A 22,723-nucleotide genomic window follows, 5' to 3' on the forward strand; every position below is an offset into this window, starting at 1 on the left:
CTTACCAGGAAACACAAGACCAACACTCCAGCTGATCACAAGGCAGAAGATGACATTTAACAACAAAATTAATTTTTAAACTCATGGGGAACAACTTGGTACCAGTGATTGACATTCTGCTGCCTGCTGAGTTGAGCATTCCAGCCTCAGCTGCTCTTCAGTGCTAATGAATTTTTAATTATTACCATATCAACCAGATTTTGGCTGCTTTTCCCAGTGGGAAACCAAGGGATTCCTGAGAGGTGGAGCACCAAGGCTGGAGGGATTTCTAGGGGTGACTCTGGCAGGAGGCAGATCCCAAATGGAGAAATTCTGCTCCTCAGCCCCCTTGTGCTTTCACCTGAGTGGCCCACAGAGTTTTGGGGGAAAACTGGGATTTTTACTGTCATCTGATCCAGGCTTTGGGGATCACTCATGATGCAAAACGTGGGCCTCTCCCATTCTCCTGTGCTGGGGAAAGGAGAGGGAAAACCCATTTATGGAAATGTTCTTCATTAAAAAGCAGAAGTAGTAGTTTCTGCCATGCCTGAAGAATGCAAAGAAAATGCCCCTGGGACAAAAAAAAATTTGCCATCAGTGCTGCTTGTGAAGCTTTCTTCTGCTGTAATATTCCTAATTTCATCTCCAAAGACACAAATCAGCATTTTTCTACCAACAGCCTTAAAATACCCCAGGTTTCAGCAGAGCTTTAGGAAGAATCTTTAATTAAAGGCTAGGAAATGTGTCCAAATAGCTCAGATCAACCTCCTAAGTGGTGACTATGCTTAGAAAATCTTAAGTTGGTGACTAAAAACCCATCAGCGCCCTCTCCCCCTGCCCTGCATTCAGGATCAAGCATTGGGAAGCTCCATGGGGTAACACAAGCAAGCACAGCTCCCTGCAGATGGGGAAATAAAGAACCAGCTCCTTGCAGGTTTTTTGGAACTAAACTTTCAGCTTGTGGTCAGTTTTGTACTATCAGATGCAAAAAAGACCAGGAAGGAAAAATTTAAATACTTTTCATCTTCATTTTTCTACTGATACACCACACAGCTATTCACAAGAAATAAAAGTAGCCTGGAAACTCTGGAATTTATGCTGCTTATTATTTATCTCATTTTAAAATGAACATCTCTAACATTAACCCAGAACACTCAGATGCCCACTGTCATGTACAGTGGTGCTCACTGCAAAGGTCAGCCCTGAAAGGGGCTGGGAAGTGAGAGCTGGTCCACATCCAGCTCCCAAATTCCAAAAGAACCACCACTGAGCTGAGCAAAAGCAACAGCATCACAGTGAGGGATAAAGAAAGTTCAAATCTTGCCTCCAAGCTGCTGTCAGATGCATTAAATTAATTACAGAAGGGATAAGCAGGCCATGTCATTTAAAGAGAAATTTCAGGGAGGGAATTCTGTTGTTTTTTTTTTTTTTACTGCTATGTCAGAGATTGTTCTGATCCATAAAGAAACTGGGCTCCAAAGGATTTGTGAGTGGAAACTTATTGATTCTTGATGAAAGAAAACCCCCAGCTACCCCTGACATGCTCCTCTACCCTCTGGAATGCCTTCTAGCCAAACACAACTCAGCACTTGGAAATGAAGGAGGGTGCAAAGCCTACAGGAATTTTCCTTTCACTACTCAGTGCACAGTTTACAAACAGTGGTAAGTGGTAAAATCCTCTGGGTATTTGAAAAAGCAGGAAAAATAGTGCCCATTCCCAGGTAATCACAATTATCTGCCCTCAGGCACAGGATGATACTGTACAGGTTATTTTTGTGTTCACTGGGAGGGAAATAACCCCACACCCTACAGGGAGGGACTGCAGGGCACAGCACTCTGGGGTTTATTACAGCTACCAAGTCCTCTGACAGCCTTTTGCCCTTTATGGATCTTAAAGAAGAAAAAGCAGGGCCAAAGCAGAGCTCACCTGGCATTATCCAGAGGGGGATGGAGCAGCTCCTGCTCCCACCAGGACAAACAGAGGACAGGGGGTTCCCACCCCAGCCCAAAATCACACCCACAATCAGCCAAGCAAGTCCAACACCTCTGGAGCAGCTTCCACCCGCAGCCACTTGGTGCCAGCAGTGGATTCTGCATCTGCACCAGGCAAGGAGATGAGGACAGAATGCTGGCCAGTGTTCTTCCTGCAGGCCAGGACACCTGAGGTGCTGAAGAAATTAGCTTGAAATATAAAAAGGTTTGAAAGAATTTTGAAATTCATTCCGAGCCAACGGGACGTGAAAGGAAATCCGAGGAGTTTATGGAACAGCTCAGCAGGAACTGTAGGGACAGGACAGGAGGGAATGGCTTCAAACCAAAAGAGGGGAGGTTTAGATGGGATATTGGGAAGGAATTGTTCCCTGGGAGGGTGGGCAGGCCCTGGCACAGGGTGCCCAGAGCAGCTGTGGCTGCCCCTGGATCCCTGGCAGTGCCCAAGGCCCGGTTGGACAGGGCTGGGAGCAGCCTGGGATGGTGGAAGGTGTCCCTGCCATGGCAGGGGTGGAATGAGATGAACTTTAAGATCCCTTCCAACCCAGGCCATGCTGGAATCCTGTGGGATGGGAAGAAGGCAGCAGAAATGGGGTGCAGCCCTTGACTTCACCTGCTTTGCTGGCCCAGTCCCTGTAGCCAGTCCAAATACACAGCAGGGTACTCCCTGATTTTTTTTTTTTTTTTTTTTGTTATTTAAAAGATTACCCTTAACCTTTCACACATGTTAAACAGTCCCAAACTCCCCCTCAAACCTGACAGGATGAGCATATTCCTGCTCCTCTAGAAGATGAAATTCAAACAACCCCACTCTCCTTCCTTCTGAGAGAAAAGCTTTCTCACATGAGGAGAGCAGAGGACAAATAAGCAATTTCCCTGCTTCTGCATCTCCTTAATTGCACAACTTTATGGAAAGGCAATACAAGGAGCCACCATAAAACAACAGACCCATAATATCTTTCCTTCCTTGCTTCATTGTTTTTCTCCTCCACTAACTCAATCCATCTTCCCCTGCAGGAAATCAAATCCCAGGCTCTGAGGAGCATCCAACCCAAACCAACTCAGACACACCAGTACAAGAAACATCCAGGTGGAAAAATAAAACCTGCTGGAAGTTCCTAAATGCAGACATTGGTTTCCTTCCATCTCTCCTACTGCCAGCAAGGCTCACCAGTGGGGAATGAAGCAGCTCCCATGGCCTCAGAAAAGGGCCAAGTTTGGGTACCACACACTTCTCAGGGGAAGGTTTCTCTTCCCAGCTCTCTTTCCTCCTCAATAAATTTGTCATAATTAATAGTGCTAATAGGAGAAGATTCTACCTAAAACTCCAGTCCTAAAATCTGTGGGAAATGGATTTGTAGAGAATTTTCAAAGTTTGACAGAAGGTTTACATAGGATGTATTTGTATGTAAACTTTGAGATGAGAAATGCTGACTTAGAAATGTCATGGAACAGGACAGACTTTGTTGAGAGAGTAATGGAACTAGAAATAAGTTTTAAAGGATGGTTTTGTAAATAAGATCAGATACTTTGGAGAAATAGAACTGTGAAAGATGTAGTAGGACTTCTGAGGGGTAATTTTAGATGATTGGTTTTAAGGTATTTATGGCATGGTGTGGTAAAAGTTGATAGGTTAAGAAATATTTATAATGTATTGCAATTAGAAAATAGTTTTTTAATTGTGATGGTGTGAATTGTAACATCTGTATTGTTTTACTCTTCACATAAGACTGAAAATAAAATAAAAGTTTTTAAAACATTCCTTGGTTGTTTTATTTCTGAGTTCTCAGTTGTCCCATCTCTGTGTCAAAAAGTCCAAAAAATATCCTCTCTAACCAGAGAAGGGGAGTTTAAAAAACTGCTTCAAAAAGGAGGAGCAGTGTTTTGTGATTTCTGCCTCCAGACCCAAGTGGGCCCAAGAGAGCAGCCCCTGCTCTGCTGCTGGGGAGGGGACACCAAAGCCCCAGAGAGGGCTCAGCAGCACCAGACAACCACAAATGGATGGCAAAACCTCCCATGGAAAAGTGGGATAAACTGATTATGCCCCTCCTTCCTAAGCTGGCATTTTTGGCCTGGACACACACTGGTGGCTTGTGTCTCTTGCTTTGTTTGCTGAAGAAGAAAATGGCTGGAATAACCTCCAGGCCCTGCACTTGGCACAGGCACAGACAGCATTTGGGATCCACCAAATCCCATCGGTGCAGGAGGGAAACACCCAGCTGTAACTGGAGCCAGCACCATGAAAACACAGCTCAGACTTTTCCTAAAGCAATGCCAAGAGGATATACTTCCTATCCTCTTCAAACACTCACATGAGCTAAATATCCAGCTGTATTTTAGCAGGGTCCTCAATTTCTAGGAAAGTTTCCCCTAAAAACCAATCAAACAGGTGATGTATTCCCTACAACCTCAAAGCAAGGATCTTAAATAAATAAATGTATGTGTGCCACATTCCTAATTGAGACAGCAAAGAGAAATACATCTTCAAGGACGTTTGGATGAGGAGAGAAGTGTTGAGGGATGATCTCTGAGCTTCTTTCTGCATGTTAAAAAAAAACCATCCATGGGAGAAATCTTGCTAATACTAATTCTATCAGGTTTAGGGGTAGTGGGAAAAGGTGACCTGTTCCCAGAGCTGCTCTGTGCATAATAAGGAATCAAAAGGGTCTGGGAAATAATGATCTGTAGGGTAATATTCAGATTCATAATATATGACCCTTTAAAGTGGTATTTGCTCAAAGCTTTATTTGACAGACTGTAATACATTATTTATCTGCAAACTACTGCAGCACTGGCTCTGTTTACTGTTCTGGAGAAGGAGGCTGCCAGGATCTCTTGTCAAGTTGCATATACAACTATGACAGGAAGAAAAAGAAAGGGGAAAACACCATATATCTCCCTAAATCCCAGCAACCTCGTCCATCCAAAAAAATGTAATGTATTTGTGAGTAAGCTGAAGTGTTTGCACAGGCACTGAATTACTTCCAGAAAAAAAGAAAGAGAAAAGTTTCTAAAGGCTTTTTGTTTGGGAAGATTGAAGATTTAAAATACTCTTTTTTTTTTTTGGTGGGGGGGGGGTAATTATGCTGAAAGGTTTTTCCTGTGGACATGGATCTAAAGCACTGGGTTTTGCAAGATGAAGCTCAGCCTGCTCTGGACACAGCCCCTGGCTGTAATTACTGCATTATTTGGTAAAACACACTCAAAGACACAGCTCTAAAGATGTTCAGAGCTGCCAAAGCAGGAGGAATGAAAATGGGCAGGAGGAAATGCCAAACCCAGCCTGGACCATTGCTTCTTTTTTACCTTAAAATATAATAAAGAAATGAAAGAAATGGGAGCTATTTTCACAAGAGAAAAATCCAATCTTCCAAACGCTCTCCCTGTTCACACTTTCCCCCCTCTGCCTAAGTGAATATGTAGCAGCCAGGTTAAAAATGTCCATCTGTCAGCAGCAGTGCAATCCCAGCAGAGCTGATGTTGGAGAGAAGCTTTGGAGATTTCATTGACCTTGGCAAGCCACTGCTGCCTGCAAGGGGGAAAAATTCATTCCCATCACCAGCCACTTGTTCCGCTTTAATGAGCAATTAAAAAAAGGTTATGTAAAGATGGCTGCACCTGAACTTCAGCCCCATGAATGAAAATATCTTCCTGCAGGCTCTGAGCAGATCAGTGTTTTGAAATTCAGTGCAGTGAGGGAATGACAGGAAGGAAACCTGAAGAAAAGGAATCAGTAATGCTAAGGAAAAAGGACATGTCTGATAAATTAAAGGGATGCAGAGGGGGAAGAGCTGAACAATCTCCTCCCATGTCTGCTCTCCAGACCTGGCTCTGTTGCTGCCATCCCTGCCCTTGACAATGCCCCTGGTACCATGGAACACAGCAGGTTTTCTGTCCTGCATGCTCCCTGAATAAGAGGAAAGTTCAGAAGCAGAACAAACTCCCAACCCTCCTGCAGGAAAACACTCAGGACAGCAGAGCTGCAAGAACCCGAGTGAAGCCATTACTCTGAAAAATCCCAATATCTAAGTCTCCATGGAACTGCTGTACACAGTTTTATTAAGAAATACAGCTCCCTCACTGCCTGTTAAGAGCTCACACTGTTTTCTACTTGACCTTGGTGTTCAATTCTCCAAGAAGTACAAGTTTGCAGGAGTTTAATTCAGCCTAGCAGAGAAAAAGGTCCTGCTTCCATGTTGTTCCTACATCAGCAGAAGCAAAGCCAGGGCTGCAGCACAGCCAGCAAGGTGTGGAGCTGTGGAACAGCTCTGAATTCAGAGCCTGAAAGGGGAGAAGGAACAAGAGGACTGAGGTGTTTGTTCAGAAGGAGGAGGCACGAGTCAGGTACCTGCTACAAGAATACACCCAACCTCTTGCCCACCAACTTGCTGCTCCCTACTGTTGGCTAATTGTGCACACATAAACAGGAGCATCTATGCTGAATAGCTTCTATTTCCAAATTTATGGACTCTGATACAAACCTCCACACACTCCTGTGGCAAGGTAATGAATGCAAAGAGCACTCCTGGGATTTTATTTGCAGGGGTCCCACACAAGGCTCTGCTGCACTGCAGGAGCTCAGCAGTGGATTTACACACCCCTCATAAACCAAAGGAGCCTGTTGGTACAGAGCAAAGCCTTCCACTGCTGCTAATGATGCAATAAATAGAAATTCCAATAAAACCCTCCACAGCTTCCCCTGCAGAGCCACTGCATCAACCACACTGAAGTCACCTGGTTCTAATAGAAGCAAGGCAGCTCTCTCCCCAAGTTGGTGCCCCATGAAGCATCCATCCCAAACAAGAGGATGCCACAGCTGCTCCCTTGTGTCCCAGCCATGCTCACAAGCAGCTGCAGCACATGTACTGCCACACACACCCTGCCAGCCCCACTGGCACACTCCTGGACCACTGGATATTTGGGTGACCAGTGACAGCACCCAAGGGAACAGCCTGAAGTTGTAGCAGGAGAAGTTTGGGCTGGATATTGGGCAAAGGTTCTTCTCCCAGAGAGTGGTCAGGCACTGACAGGCTCCCAAGGAATGGGCATTGTCCCAAGGCTGCCAGAGCTCCAGGAGTGTTTGGATAACGTTCTCAGGCACAGGGTGGGATTGTTGGGGTGCCCTGGGCAGGGCTCCACGATCCTTGTGGGTCCCTTCCCACTCAGGACATTCTGTGATTTAACAGCTGACATGCAGTTGCTCAGTATGCTCTTATAATCCTGAGGCTCCCAAAACCACCCCACAGACTCTTTCAGAGTGAGGCACTGGGAGGGTTTGATTTCTCTGGCACAAGTTTCCTCACTTGGACTAGGGAGGAATCAGGAACAGCATTTATGACATCTTTTGACTGAGGCACAAAGACCAGCTTTTGGTAACTCCCCTGTGACAGTGAAACCCCACCCACCAGCATCCCCCTGCTTCATGGAAAAAGGGACTGGAATTCAACCTGCCTTGGATTTCAGCTAAACTCTCCCTGGTGCACACTTAGGCATTTCATTACCTGCTCTGCTGTTCCTGATTGATGAAAATGACTTGCCTCAGACTCCTTTATGGTGACTCCTCGTGTCTGCTGAGACAGTTATCTCTCCCTTCTGCCCTTCCTTTAAGCTGCACATACCATGGCCTCATAACTTACCCCTAGCCTCAGATTTTTTCCCCATACTAATGTTCTACTCTGAATTCTCCCCAAGTCTTTGGCTGACACTGGACAAGAACTGAATGCCAGCTTTTCCCCAAGCCTGAGGTGGTGCAGTCAACCTGAAAGCTGCACATGACATTTTCCACTCACATGCCAAGACAAAAGCAGGCTGCCAGCTCTGAATGCTGTCAAAACCAGGATGAGCTGTCCAAATGACTTCCACTGCCTGCCCAGGAATTCCCAGATTACACCTGTGTATGCTGGGCTGGGCCTCCTTAACTACAGAGCCCCTGATGTGAAACTCTTCACACTGGTTGGATGATCCCACTTTTGACTGGACATGTCACACAATTCTGTCACCCAGCACACTTTCATGGCTATCCATCAAAGGCAGGGACTTCAGCCTCACTTCTGTTCCCTCAACTCCTACCATGGAAATGCAGAAGAAGGAATAGGAATATGTAGGTCTGTAGGGTCTCCTGGTAACTCCCCTCTCCTTGGCACTAAATCCATCATGGCTTTGTCCATCTCTGACTTTAGTAAGTACTTCTGGAGGGTACAGCCTCCATATCCAGATCCTCTTTTCCTTCAGAGCTGTTTAAAGGTTATTAGTTATCAACACACCTTTTATCTAGTCAGGGCCTGACACCAGTGACACATCACTCATCCTCTGGGATAAACAGAGCACTCAGGGGGCACACTTCAGGCTTTCTGTATTTAGCCATCAGCCCATCCTCCTCTCCTTCCCCTGCAGCCAAGCCTGGAAATCACTAACAAAGAACACAAACAACTTTTGTACCTGTCATTAATTGCCCTACTGAAGAAGCAATTCCACTAGTGCTGGTTTGGCTTTTCAGAGGTAAGGATCATGTGAAGGAAGAGAAAGCAAATCTGGAACTAAAGCAGGAGTTCTAGATATCCAGGATATAGAGACAGAACTGACAAAACTGTGTAAGTACACAACATCCATTACAGGATTGCTGAAAAGGCAGAATTCAGAAGGAAAAAGGGAAAATATTGCATTCCCCATCATTGCTCCCACAGGGGCTGGGTCAGTGGTGAGGCTGAAGTGAAAGGATCAGCAGGTAAAGCATTGAGAGACAACACAGCTGATCATGACAGAGACTGTCATAAAGGTGACTTAAAACCAAGCAAAAATGTCTTGTGTAAGTTCAGCAGCAAACTGACCTCTAAAAAGTCTGAGGTTTGGGCTCTTCCTTACTAAGCTCAGCCAATCTGACACTGTCAGACTTCATTTTTCAGGCTACTCAAAACAATTTACTTAAGTTACTCATTTTCCCCCTAAATGACTGCAGCAGGAACAAAGATATGTGACTCATTACTGCAAGCTTTCTTACTGTTAACAAATCACTGAAAAGCTGTATTCCTCTGCCAGCCTATAAAAAAACCAAGGCAGAATCCCAAAAAATCTTGAGTAAGCTGGTAACAACAGAGCAGTTTTTAATACCTGCTACAGGATTATTTGGATACTAACTATTCCAACACTGGGACTCAGAAAGGCACTTTCAGATTTAAGTTATTACCATAAAACCCAATTCTGAAACCAGAGTATTTGTTTAGACAGGCCTGAGATCCCAAAGGATTTAGGACTTTCTAATGAGCTGTGTGCAGAGGGAAGAGCATCCAGCACCCCTTCTTCATAAAAACCAAACCAGGCACTAACTGTATTGGCACTGGCCATGAAAACAGGAATTTCCAGGACAAAGAGGTTACTCCCACATCACCTGTCACAGAACAGACACAGAAAATAAGGAATTTTCCAGATGACCACAGTGATGTCTTGTACCTTCGCCATATTCTTATGTAATCCCATTTTACTTGGGAGGGACATTGGGGCATCCTTAATCCTTGGGCAAGAGGAAAAATATGAAGATTAAATTAGTGCTATCAGCAGGTTTGGGGGTGCCTTGCAGGAGTGACAAAGAAAAGGAGAACAAAGGGCTCACACATCTCTTCTACGTGCACTTCCAGAATCCTAAAAACATTTAGGCTGGAAGAGCCCCAAAGGCTGGCTGGGATCCTTTTGGTCCACCAAGGACATAGGAGTATCTGGGACAGGCATTAACAAGCAGAAATAGCATAAACAATGATGTCAAGTCCTATTCATCTTCCAGACTCACAGAGATCTTCCACTCAAAAACCAAAAAAAGAGCCCAACACCACCTGTCCCAAGGGGACAGGTGAGAGCTGCAGAGCCTGTCCAGACAAAATTGTCACTGTTTGTCAAAGTAAGCCACCAGAAAAAAGGACTTCTGGCTGTAGCACCTTGCCAGGAGCCCCATTTGCTGGGCTGGTTCCTGTGGCTCAGCCTTAGCTAAGGAGGGCCACCCCATAACCCCCCCCCCCCCCAAAAAATGACCACAGCTTTCTCCAAGCAGCCAAACTCCAAAATATTGAAATAAGGCATTGAAACTTCCCCTCTACCTCTGGCTGTGGTTACTTTCCTCATCCTTCCCTTCCTGCAACTGAGTTTTCATAAAATGATGGAAAAGATACTTGCATAAAAAAAGAAATAAAAGCAGAAGAGAAGAAGAAAACACCAGGCCATGGTTACTTAAACCTGCTATCAGCACTTCAGCCATAAGGAACATTGAAATGTTCAGAGCTTTGTCTGAGTTAATTCCTCTGTGAGAGCTTCTGCTGAATCCTAGCAAGAAATAAGCATGGATATTTTGATTTAAAAAAAAAATGAACCAAAACCAGTAACAGGAAGATGAAGTGAGTTCAGATGGTCAGAAACTATTGTTCCACCTTCAGTCAGCAGAAAACAGCTCAAGAATAAGAACTGCAGGAATGCCTGCATCCTGAGCTGAAAGGCAAAAGCTTTAAAAGAAAGTTCTTTCTTAAAGTAACTTTCTTTCAGATGAGACAAAGCCAGCATCCCAGTTGGAGAACAGAGACTCTGGGTCTCTCAGGGGCTGCAGCAGCCCCAGAAGATTCTTCAGACCTGCATTTCCCCAAGGACCTCCCCAGAGCTGTGAACATGAACAAAAACTGGGTTTCAAATCAACATCCCAGCTTCAGACCATGCTCCAGTTTTACTGAGCCAGCACAGGATGAGCAGATGAGGGAAGAGGAGTTCAGCAGAGCACCACTTCTCACATTTTCCTGATTTACATGGGTCAGGGTAAACCCCTCTCTTCTCAAGAGACATCTCATCTCTGAATTGCTGTGCTTTTCAAGCAGCTGAGGTCATTAGGGCACTCCCTGGGAAAAGAACAACACAAACCCACCAGACACTCTGTGAAAAGCTCCTTAAGTGTGAACAAACACATCAAATGTGAAGCAGGGAGGAAAGGTGGGAGATCAAGTCAAAAGAGATAAAAGCTGAAGAGGAGAGAAGCCACGTTGCATAATGCTGGGGACAGAAATAGGCCTAAATTTTGCCTAAATCCATGAGAGCTAGGAACAGGAAAAGCAGGGCTTTAGTAGCATGAACTCAATGAAAAGTTAAGTTTGACAGAACAGAACCATCAATGTTTCAGTGGAAATGAGTATCAGCCTGGTGCTGTGCTCAAGGGTGCTGGCAGGGAGTCACTAATGATGCCTTCATGATATTTGATAACTTACCCAGACATAAATATCTTTTATTGTCCCCAGTTATAAATAATCTGTTAAAAAAGCAACTACTATTAGCCAGGAAGATGCACAATTGACTGAAATCATCAAGAACTAAATTTTCACAGCAGAAATAAAAGAACAAATATAATGAAACTGAAAAGAAAAATCCCCACTGCCTCTTAATGAGGGAAGCGTGGAGCTGTGGAGGCACAGGGTCAGGAACACTTCAGTGCCTACCCCTGGAGTGAACAGGGCAGGGGAAAACCAGGGCACAGAAAAATCTCTGCTTCTGTTGCCTTTACATTCAAGTTACACCTGATGTTTCTTCACCTTAAAAAGTATTTTATTCCTTTCAATTTGCAGAGGCACTCAGGAGCTGACCCAGTTCACAAAGAACATTGTCTTCAAGCAGCCAATTCCCCCTGCAAAGGCACCACACCACCTGCTTTAATGGCCAGGAAATGAAGGCAGTGAACCAGGCAATTGCCTCCACAAAAATTAAATAATCAGCCCTTGAGTCAGTTTCTTACTTGGATTTGTAAATTCCAAATAAAAAAGGGAATAAATTCAGTTTTAAATTGCAATGACTGACTTGATAAGAACTTAAGAAAATGCTGATCACACAACTTGAGCATGTGAGCAATAATACACCAGACTGAAGTGACAGAGCTCTGAATACTGTTATCCTCATAGGCTGGGAGACACCATCTTGTGCACAAATCCTGATTTCCAATGCAAATAAAAGCCTTCCTTTGCTCAAGCCAGGTTGAACCCTGCAGCCTGATGCAGTGATGGGCACCATTTCCAACTGAGTCAGCTCTACCTGGGAGCTGAGACAGACCAACAAGTTCCCTTTTGCTGTCCTTCTACTGGTTTTATACAAAAGAACCAAATTTTGAAGGGTGATGCTTAAATTCAGGTTATGTGACTAGAAGCAGGAGGCTGGGAGCTGCTGTTAAAACTCAGAGTAATGCAAATTAAAAAGGAGACTAAATTCAGAAGAGATGGACAACATTTCTCATAAAACATCCAGGAGTGAACAGAGGTCACACAACAGAGACCAGCTATGGATCCAAACAAGCCTTGAACACTTTCCCAGCAGAAACATTCCAAATAATGAAGCAAACAGAAAAGGTGGGGACAAAAGCAGAGATGAAGTGTGGTATTTCTGGGGTTCCCCAGATGGAGGAGGAATGAAGGAATCTGACTCCATGTTCTTAGAAGGCTAATTTATTATTTTATATTACTATATTATATTAAAGAATGCTATACTAAACTATACTAAAGAATAGAGAAAGGATACAGACAGAAGGCTAAAAGATACTAATGAAAACTTGTGACTCTCTCCAGAGTCCAACACAGCCTGACTGTGATTGGTCATTAAGTTAAAACAATTCACATGAAACCAATAAAACAATGACCAGTTGATAAACAATCTCCAAACCACATTCCAAAGCAGCAAAACACAGGAGAAGCAATCAGATAATTATTGTTTTCCTTTTTCTCTGAGGCTTCTCAGCTTCCCAGGAGAAGAAATCCTGACGAAGGGATTTTTCAGAAAATATGACAGTGACAATGAAGAGTTTTGGGAATGTTATAAATCCTGGTCCTTTAGGGCCCAGCTCACTGATTAGGACTGAGACCAACCTTCCTCAGCCAGGCAGCAACAGGCCACTCACAAACTCTTTTGTTTTTCCCTAAATCATCTCCATCAGCAGAGCCAAGGCAACAGGCAGGCTTTTAGAGGGACACACACACCCAGGATGTACCAAGAGCAGCCACCAACAAATGCTGGAGATGTTCCTTGGGGAGTGCCACAGGCACTGAAATGCTCACCAGGAATTTAACAGCCTGGGTCTGCAAGTCACAGAGGTAGAAATTCCCCCTGTACCCTCCTCAGTCTCTTGCTCCTCCTCCAGAAGCCCCACTGTGAAAAATGTGTATTTTATGATTGGCTTTTCCAAATATTCAAATGAATATTACATGTGTTGTGTTAGAAAGTGATGCTGTATTAATTGTCTTAAGTAGTGTGTTAAATATAGTTTTAGGTTATAACATAATGCTAAAACAGAAACTATGCTATGGAAGATACTTTTTTTTTAAGAGAGGACTCGCAGTGAGATAGCAGCCACAGGACACCCAAATCTTTCAGAGAAAGAGAATTTGTTGCTCCATTATCAGAGGAAACGAACTTCTCCTGCCTCTCTCAGCCCTGAAGAGGCCATCAGGATTCAGAGGAAGAAGCTGACACTGCCCAGACAGAATCCTGGGTTAGAATGGAATTTGTGCATCATGGATGAGGTGTATGAATATGCAACAGGCTGTTGCTTTTAAGGGTTAATCCTCTGTTAACGTGGGGCCTTTTTTGGGCTTATTTTGCCCAGAAAAGGCACCCGAAGTATCTGTAACTCTTTGTTTTTATTGTCTCAGATTGTCCTAATCCTAATTATTATTATTACTCTAATTATATTGCTATTTTATAACCATTTTTATTACTCTATTTTATTACTCTAATTATATTGCTATTTTATACCCATTTTATTACTATTAAACTTTTAGAATTTAAAAAACCCCAAGTGATTGGCGTTTTCCACACCCACCCTAAGCACAATCCATGCTGCACTGCCCTCCCCTGGACAAAACAACCATTCCAAACCTCGAGTTTCAGAATGTCGTGCTGCAGCTTGCGCTGGAAGTCCAGGAAGTGGGAGATGGTGAGCTTCCCCTTCAGGTCAGCCCCGAAGAAGTAGGTGGTGAGGGCGGAGTTGAAGCCGGTCTTGAGGGTGTTGCCGGTGGTGGAGCGGTCCCGGTGCCGCATGCCCATGCTGGTCTGGGAGCGGATGATGCTCTGCACCTAAAAACCACAGGGAGGATGGCACAATTAAACCATACCAGTCAAGTGCCTGTGTCATCCTTTGTGGGGGTGCCAGCTGTGGGTTTCTCTGGGTCTGGATTGAAGGCACTTGAGACAGTAGTTCATGTTCGGACTCAGGTGTTTACTATTTCTTATCAGTAAAACAGCCTCACTGCTGTGAGTTTGGTCACTGTGGTCATCAATTGTTGTGGTGTTGTGGGTCCCCAGGACGAGGTGAGAGATGAGAATCTGACTCCAAGTTCTCAGAAGGCTGATTTATCAATCATATCATATCTCATATCATATACTAAAACTATACTAAAGAGAGAAAGGAGACATCTGAAGGCTAGATAGGAATGAATAATAAAAACTTGTGACAGACTCAGAGAGTCTGACACAGCTGGACTGGGATTGGTCATTAAGTAAAAACAATTCACATGGAACCACTGAAAGATGCACCTGTTGGTAAGCAACCTCCAAACCACATTCCAAGCAATCAGATAATTATTGTTTATATTTCTTTTCTGAGGCTTCTCAGCTTCTCAGGAGAAAAATCCTGGCAAAGGAATTTTTCAGAAAATATCACAGTGACAGGCAGCTTTTCTTTAGAAGGCACAAAATGGCCAACAATCTCTTGGTACAAGGTCTTTTAAAGCTAAACTGTCCAATGAAGAACTGACACCTGGATTACTTTCCCTTTTAACCCAATAACTGATCCCACAGATCTGCAATGGGGACTCTTCTGCCCAATTACAAAATGCCACCCAAACCCATGGAGGAGGAGGAAGAAGCAGCATGAAGAAGAAGCCCAGGACCACACCCTGTGCCCTCCATCCTGCTTCCATCCACAACATAGTAAAAATCCCAAAACCTCAATTTCTCACCAAGTGACACACCCACACTGCTCTCTGTAATCTATTGCACACTTTTGTGGGTTCCAGTCTATCTTGAAGTCCAGGAAACTTTCTCCATGAATGAGGGTCAAAGTCAGTGTTCCCCTGGGGGTCAGGGCACCCCAGAGCAGACAGGGAAATATTCCCCGTGCCCTGGGTTTCCACAATCCTTTTTTTTTCCTCCTAAAACAATTCTCAGGAGACACAACAATTCAAAAATTTGGCTGAACTTAAGAGAGTCACAGAATGATTCAGGCTGGAAGTGACCTTAAAGACCATCCAAAACCCTTCCATGGGCAGGGACACTTTCCACTAGACCAGCTTGCTCCAAGCCCTGTCCAGCCTGGCCTTGAACACCTCTAAGGATGAGGAGTCCACAACCTCTCTGGCCAACCTAAGCTTTGGCTTTTTCAGTCCATTTTAAAGAAAGAAGAGAATCGAGTGCTTAAAATGAGTTTTAGGAAACAATTCAGCCAGTTTGCAGATAAACATTCTAGTGATGATCCTACCTCTGGTCAGCAGAGCAGCTTCCTCCCAGCAAAATCCCAGGAGGTGGGGAAGCTGCAGCGATCACAGAATCACTGGGTTGGAAGAGACCTTCAAGATTGAGTCCAACCCAGCCCCAACACCCCAACTAAACCCTGGCACCCAGTGCCACATCCAGGCTTTTCTTAAACACATCCTAGGATGGTGGGGAAGAAAAAACTCCTCAAATGCTTTAGAGCTTCCACTCCTTTACTGTCCATCCTTGGGAGCTGACAGCACCCCCAGTTTGCTCACAAGACATTTCTTCCTACTCAAGCACAAATCCTGGGGTTTTCAACCCAAGGGCACCCTCTCCTTGCTGCCTGCTGCTCTCTGCCACAGCTGGAAGTTCCTCCATCCCTGGGGCTGTGTCACCCACCACAAAAGGCTCTTCAAAAGAACTTCCCTACCCCATAAAAGATGCTAAAACATTGACCTTGAAGGATGTGACAGCCTGAAAATCCAAGAGTGTGTTATTTTAAGGGTTCTGTGCAAATTTAAGGGGGCAGCCAAGCCAAATGCAGCCATGTCCTCTTCTCCATCCTCAAGTATCTCACTAAACTACCAAGTGGAGCTGAGTGATTATTGCTGGGATATGAGAAGCCAGGCTTATTCTCTGTGTAGTAACTCACCTCTTCCAACAAGGCAGCAAAAGGATTCATATTAAGGACAACAAGTTTGAAAAAGAAGGGGAAAAAAAGCCACCTGACAGCCCAGGCTTCCCAAAGCTCCAGCAAACACCACTGCATTGCCATCAGCCTCCTCCCCCTGCTGACAAAAGTTGGAAGGGAGGAAGAAAAGCAGCTGCCAAGAGCTCCAGCTGTCACAAGGATGCCAGAACCTCATTATTGTGGCATTCAGTGTGTTCAGCTTTTTCCTAATGAGAGAGTGAGTGCTGGAACAGCCCCAAAGGGGATGCTCTAGAGGAAAACACCACACTATTGCTGCTGGGTTCACCTTGCTGGAAACCCTGCACCCCAACCAGAGACTGCTGGCTGTTCTTCCTATACAAGGAAAATCAAGTTGAGGAGAAAATCAAGAGAAAAAAGTACAGAAAAGAAGTTTTGAGGCTTTTTGGTCACTCTGATGTGAGGAAGGATGTGGGGTGACCTAATTGTGGCCTTCCAGTGCCTGAAGGGAGCCTGCAAGAAACATGGAAAGAGACTATTTACAAGGGTAATGGCTTTACACAGAAAGAGAGGAGCTTTAGACTACATATTAAGAGGAAATTCTTCTCTGTGTGGGTGGTGAGGCCATGGCAGAGGTTGCCCAGAGAAGCTGTGGCTGCCCCATTCCTGGAAGTGTTCAAGGACAAGCCAGACAGAACCTGGAACAACCTGGGATAGAGGAAGGTGTCCCTGCCCATGGCAGGGAGGTTGGATTGAGATGATCTTTAAGGTCCTTTCCAACCCAAACTATTCAGGAATTCTCTGATTTTTGCACTGCAAATAGCAACTCCTCAGTTTGCTTTGTGCTTTACTGTTAACTGTGAGCTCTGCATGCAGCACAGTTTGGAGACAAATATTTATAAACTGTCTGAAGCAAGGCAATTTAAGGCCAGCTTGGAAAACTGCCCCTGTTTCTACATGAGTGTTTACCACACTGCAGACTGCTCCACAGAGCAGCTTTTCCTGGCTGTTATTTATGTGGAATCCTATGGCTCTCTTTTCCTCTCCCATCTGTAACACGTGTTGGACAGGTTAAAAATCCACCTGTGGGCACTGGAGCCAAAATGATTTCACCAGTCCCTGTTTTGGGTAATCCTTTCAATGCCCAGAAAGGCAGGCACCACTGCAAGGAGCTGCCCTCACCCACAGCTCATCAATCGTGCAAGGACGTGGAGCTCTGAGATGTTCCACTCCTTTTTGTTCCTATTTCAGCCCAAGTGTTTGTCATGTTTCATCTTTTGTACCAGATTAAGGAAAAAAAATTAAAATAGTTAAAGACTCAAAGAGAAATCACCAGTAACACTGCATGCAAGTTTTCTACTTTTCAGCCAGCTTTTCTTTAAAAAAAGAGGAGTAAACTAACAATTGACATGCCCAAGGATGAAGAATTGAAGGCAATACTGATGCAGGCACCCCATTATTCAGGACTAAGCACTAATCACATGCCTCAACTGGATTAAAAACCCTGAAATTCTTCAGCAAGGCCTGAAGAAATGAAATGGTTTTTTATTAGGTAGTTAAAGCCTCCAGCTAAGTCACATATGAGCTAAACTACTGAAGTAATTTTCTTTCCTGATGAGGTTTTCAAACATCAGTGAGAAGAGGGACCTGCTGTTGGCTGCCTCCAAAGATAAGGTGTGAGGGAGGAATAGGAAGTTCATTCCCACGTGCTCACAGCCAGCAGGGATGGAATGATGCTTCCCTAATGGTCCTTTTCTTCCCAAAATGATGTTGCTCTTTTAAAGTGCTGCATAATCCCCTGAGAGGGTCAGTTCCAGCTGCTCCTGCCAGGTAAGTTTAACAGGACAGACCTCCAAACCCTGCCATCCTTCATGCTCTTCCTGAGGCATTTCCATAAGGAGTGAAAAAGAGGATTTGTCATGTAAACAATTGTTTGTAATGTTAGATGTTTGCATAATGAGATATATGTGCCTCCCACTGGAGCTGTGTTTGTTCTTGCAGCAAATCAGTATCTTCACAGATATCTTCTCACTTTCCAAAACAGCTCCTTCATCCTCTTACTCTCAGCCTTCACCCAAATATTCTGATGCTAACCAGGAACTTTATTCCTTTCTATACAAGCAGTGACACAGGTAACCAGCTTAACAAAAATACCTTCCCCTTCCTAAGGATATTTATGTGACTTAATGCATGCATAACTTCCCCTGGCCTACTGGATGATTTGAAATAATTGAATTCAATTTTGTACCCTCGTCTTCACAGCAATTAGGAAACATTCATCTTGTAGAAATGTTCCTTTTTCATTTTAGGTGGCTCTAATAAAAAAGCCAAACGTGACACCTGAGTTAGCACCTTGGCATCACTGCATCTTTAGTAGGAGGTTAATCGTTCTCTGCTTTTCTTAAATTCATCTATCTCCATAATTGATTTCATTCTAGAACACTGCAACTACCATAAATCACCTTTTAGACTGTTCAATATGATCACATAGCTGCAGTGGAGTGCTGTCTCCATGCACTATGCAGACAGAAAGAAGAACAGTGATTTTTACTTGGGGAAAGGAAGGAACGTGAACAAAACCCCAGGTTTACATTTCAAGCTGTCAAGTGAAGTGATGTCAGACTGCAGATCAACACACTCCAGTCTCCTCATAGTCCCAAGTGTGCATCTAAGACCCTGCACTTACCCAGATATATTCCATGGCTCTGGAGCAACCTTGTGATGCTGACATCATACACACAGGTAATAATTTAGGGAGGATGACAGCAAAAGATTAGAAAGGGAAAGTAATTCAACAGACCTCCTTTGCCACAAGTTCTTCCCATTTATAGCAAGTGCCCCAAGCACAACGTTGTGGAGACTCTTCTGCAGTTAATTACTCATGGAGCCAACTCATGAGTAAGAATCTGTCCCTGGATTCTCCAGGGCTGCTTTGTTCTTGGGTAGCACTTTGTAAATGCATTTAGATTTCCTTTTATGAATAGCACACACTGGTGATTCAGGATGTGATTTCAGGGTGTTTATAAGTTCCCAATATCTTAAGGCTAGAAATGGGCAAGAAAAATCACACTCTTCTGTCTGGGGAGGGCAAATCCTTTCCCCACTGACAGCTCGAGCCTTCAATCTGTTCTCACTCAGACACAACCATAAATCACAGCTTATAGGAAGAGTTCACCAGTATCAGACATGAAGGCTAAACTCATTAAAAAACCAGCAGCCAAGTCCCTGCTGATGAAGAAGAGGACTAATGAAAATATGCTCTCAATAACACGTTTTTGGATTACACTGGAATAAGTGGATAAATTCTCCTCTGAAGCAGACTTACCTTGGCTATTCTCTGAAGACAAAAGTAAGGAATGCAGCAGAAGCTGTGAAGACAATAGGATCAAAATCCCACTTTATCAGTAGAGTGAAAAAAAGTTCTTTGTCTACCTTGTAGGTGACTTTTTGTAAGGAAAATGTTACAGAATCATAGAATGGTTTGGGTTGGAAGGGACCTTAAAGCTCATCTGGTTCCACCCCTTGCCTCAGGCAGGGACACCTTCCACCAGACCAGCTTGCTCCAAAGCCCACACAGCCTGGCCTTGAATGTTGGTGACAAAGTCACAGGAAACTTGAGTTGAATGAAAAATTTTCTCTTGACACATCCAGTTTAAAGAAACAAACAGCAGCACTGAAGCAGCACATTAGAGCACAGAAGGGAAAGGTGCAAACCAAGACTAAGCACAAAAATGAAGGCAGTAACATCACAGAGGGATGCTGTGCTTATGGCTCAGATGCCACAGCAATGATTGTTCAACTTGCCTGCTCAAACTCCTCCATGTCCACCTCGCCGTCACCGTTCAGATCAAACATCTTAAAGGCAATTTCAAAATTCCTCTGGGGAGCTACATGAAAAACCCAACAAAACACAAAAAGCAGTTAACAAAGATACAAAAGCTCTATTAATAAAGGGCACAAGTTCTGAACTACTTTATCCAAAGGCAATTTTGCCTAATTCTTTCAATTTTAGTAAGGAAATGGAGGTCGTAGGAACCTCTAGCTATGAGCTTCATGGTGCTCCTTGTACCAAAGGTCTTGACAAGGAGTTGTAAGGAGGAGACATTTCTGGAACATTTATTCTATTTACAGGTGGAAAAAGCTAGGAAGCAAGATGCCATCTGGTATTTCTAATGACAGTTAACAGAAAATGAAGCTGCAGCAAGAGCTCCAGCCTGTTCCATGCAGCTGAACACCAGTTTGGCCAGAGGATGTTCCCCAGGCACTGCACTCCCTGTGCTTCCCATGGGTGAGGAGCAGACCTGCAATCTGGGCAGTTCTCAGCTCTTGCCTCCCTGTACCAATTTAAACAAATCATGCCCACCCTGTCTGAGCCCAGTCATGACACTGAGATGAGGTGTGGGCTGGAGCTCACGAGCTGAGACGCCACTGTACCTTATTTTTCATTGCATTTAGTCTGTGCTGTCATGGTTTATTTAGTCAGAACTGCAAAAGCATCACTTCCCAGCCAACCACACTCTTTTCCCTGCATCCCACCACAGAATTTCAGTACATTTCCATTTTGGGCTCTGGAACCCATCACTGTTGGAAGCTACAATGCAGTGCCACAATTTTTTCCCAAATTAAGTTAATATATGAGGATTTATCACGCTCTGCTGCTTTCAAATACACACCTCCTACAGGATTTGTGGTGTTTGCTGGGATTTCTAGGGAATCCTCTAGGTTATAACCAATGCTAAGGCTGTCATCTTAAGTGATCAGTTAAAACTTAGCTGCTTTTTTCATTCCCCAGATGTAATGTAGATCACTGGTGAGGTTCAGCCCTCTTTAGCCTCATCTGTGCAATTAACTTTTAATATTTCCAGTGGATGCTCAGGGTATAATGAACTTCTTGTGCCTTCTGTGGGAAGGCACTTCCCAAACAGGGGTGGGAAAGGGGAGACAAAGAGGAATCACTCAGACAAAAGGAAATGAATATGGAATTAACTGAACTGCATTTTGGATGTTTGTTACAGCTCCAGTTCCAAACTTTCACATTGTGTTTTCTCCTTGCTGTAATAACAACAAGCACTTTACCAGGAAAAGATTCAGCAGACAGGTTAATGAGACCCCTTTTCTCAAACACTTTGTGCCCAAAATAGATGAATAAGGGCATTGGGGCTGATGGCAGGGACAGCCTGTCAGGACCTGCCTGATATCCCCAGCACACGTGGTACTGCTCTTATCATCCCTGCCCTTCCAACTTCCCCCTGCCAATCCCTCGAGCTTGGAATTCCAGACACCACGTGCAGGAGCAGCCTCTCCTGTGATCACAACCACGTGGTGGGTCATCCCCCCTTCCAGCCACATTCCTGCTGGGCCTCCACAGCTCCTCCCTCCTGCCTGCTGGGAGGGGGAGACCTTCACTGGCTGTCCGTCATTAACTCGGTGTTAATTGACCCGGGGACAGCCAGTCCCCAGCACCACCTTCATAATGTCTCCAATGATACATCAAATTTAAGGGATTAAGCCTCCTCTGTATCCATCCAGTGTCTCCAGTGATTAATTCCCCATTTTCTTGAAGAGCAACAAGCTTCCAACTACACCCTTAATATTTCAAGAACATGGGCAATTTCGTGCACTTTAATTGCAAGCACTGCATGAAAGCCTGGAGGCAATTTCTTCTCATTAGCCCCAAAATCTGGCACCAGGGAAATGGTGTTTCCTCTGTGAGGAAGAGGAGGAACAGCCAAAACTCTCATCTAGTCATAAGGTTGCAGAAAAAGAGCAGTCAACACTTATTTCTAACCCCATTTTCTCTACCAGGACATTATGATGTTTATTTAAAGATTGGGAAATTTGTTATTCCTTGTGAAAAACTGTCACAGGTTGGGGTTTTCCTCCCCCTTTTTAAAGAAATATATAATACCACATCCCATTTGTGCAGACACATGGTGAACAGAGTAAAATACTCACTTGTCCCTCACAAGGCCATTTTCCTCCTTTTCCATCTCTAAACACACATTTCCATGAGTAATGTATCAAAGCCCCAGAGGAGAACAACACCTCCAAAATTTAAATGAGCAGTTCAGCATCAAAAATCTGCAGGCTCAGTATTTTTTAAAGGCAGGGAAGGGGGGCTTTAAATTGGCAAATTCAATTACTTCACTCCTTCAGCTAATAAATGGCATGGCTGGTTTCTCCCTTTGATCTACATATCCAGCTCCAATTACCTGTAATGACACTTCCATCCAAACAATGTGACCCTGAGCCAGGGGAACCAGAGGGCACCCAAGACAATGAGCTCATCCCACTCCTGCTCAGGAAGGAATGTTCATGAGAGATGTACACCCCTGATATCCAGGACTGGATTTATGGGGCCTGGCTCAGATGATTTCTGCCTCTCCCCTTGGCTGTGATGCTCCTGGCCAGGATTTATGTGAGAAGAACTGCCCTAGAGCTGCCAATCCCACTGTGTCTGCCTTGCCCATTACCTCAGTCTGCACAACCTCCATTTCCCTTCCTCTTCCTGCACTTACATCCCTCAAACTTATAAGCCATAAAAGCAGCAGACACCAGATTGCCCAGCTAAATGTAGCCTTTCCCTCCCTCTTTTATTTTGCCCCCTAATTTTACCATTCTCAACTGCAGCAT

The 22,723-nt window shown here is 44.3% G+C and overlaps 1 protein-coding gene across 6 annotated transcripts in view; it reads right to left on the reverse strand.

The window, feature by feature from the left end:
- Nucleotides 1–22,723, reverse strand: part of MICU1 (mitochondrial calcium uptake 1) — a 90,897-nt gene that overhangs the window by 15,830 nt on the left and 52,344 nt on the right. For all 6 annotated transcript variants that reach the window (XM_059850977.1, XM_059850976.1, XM_059850975.1 and 3 more), the window contains 2 exons: nucleotides 19,895–19,977; nucleotides 13,846–14,043 (listed from right to left, as the gene is read on the reverse strand). In XM_059850977.1, coding sequence (XP_059706960.1) covers nucleotides 13,846–14,043; nucleotides 19,895–19,977 — 281 coding nt within the window. The remainder of the gene's footprint in view (nucleotides 1–13,845; nucleotides 14,044–19,894; nucleotides 19,978–22,723) is intronic.

This window comes from Haemorhous mexicanus, chromosome 7 (genome assembly GCF_027477595.1).
Source record: "Haemorhous mexicanus isolate bHaeMex1 chromosome 7, bHaeMex1.pri, whole genome shotgun sequence".
NCBI classification, from domain to species: domain Eukaryota; kingdom Metazoa; phylum Chordata; class Aves; order Passeriformes; family Fringillidae; genus Haemorhous; species Haemorhous mexicanus.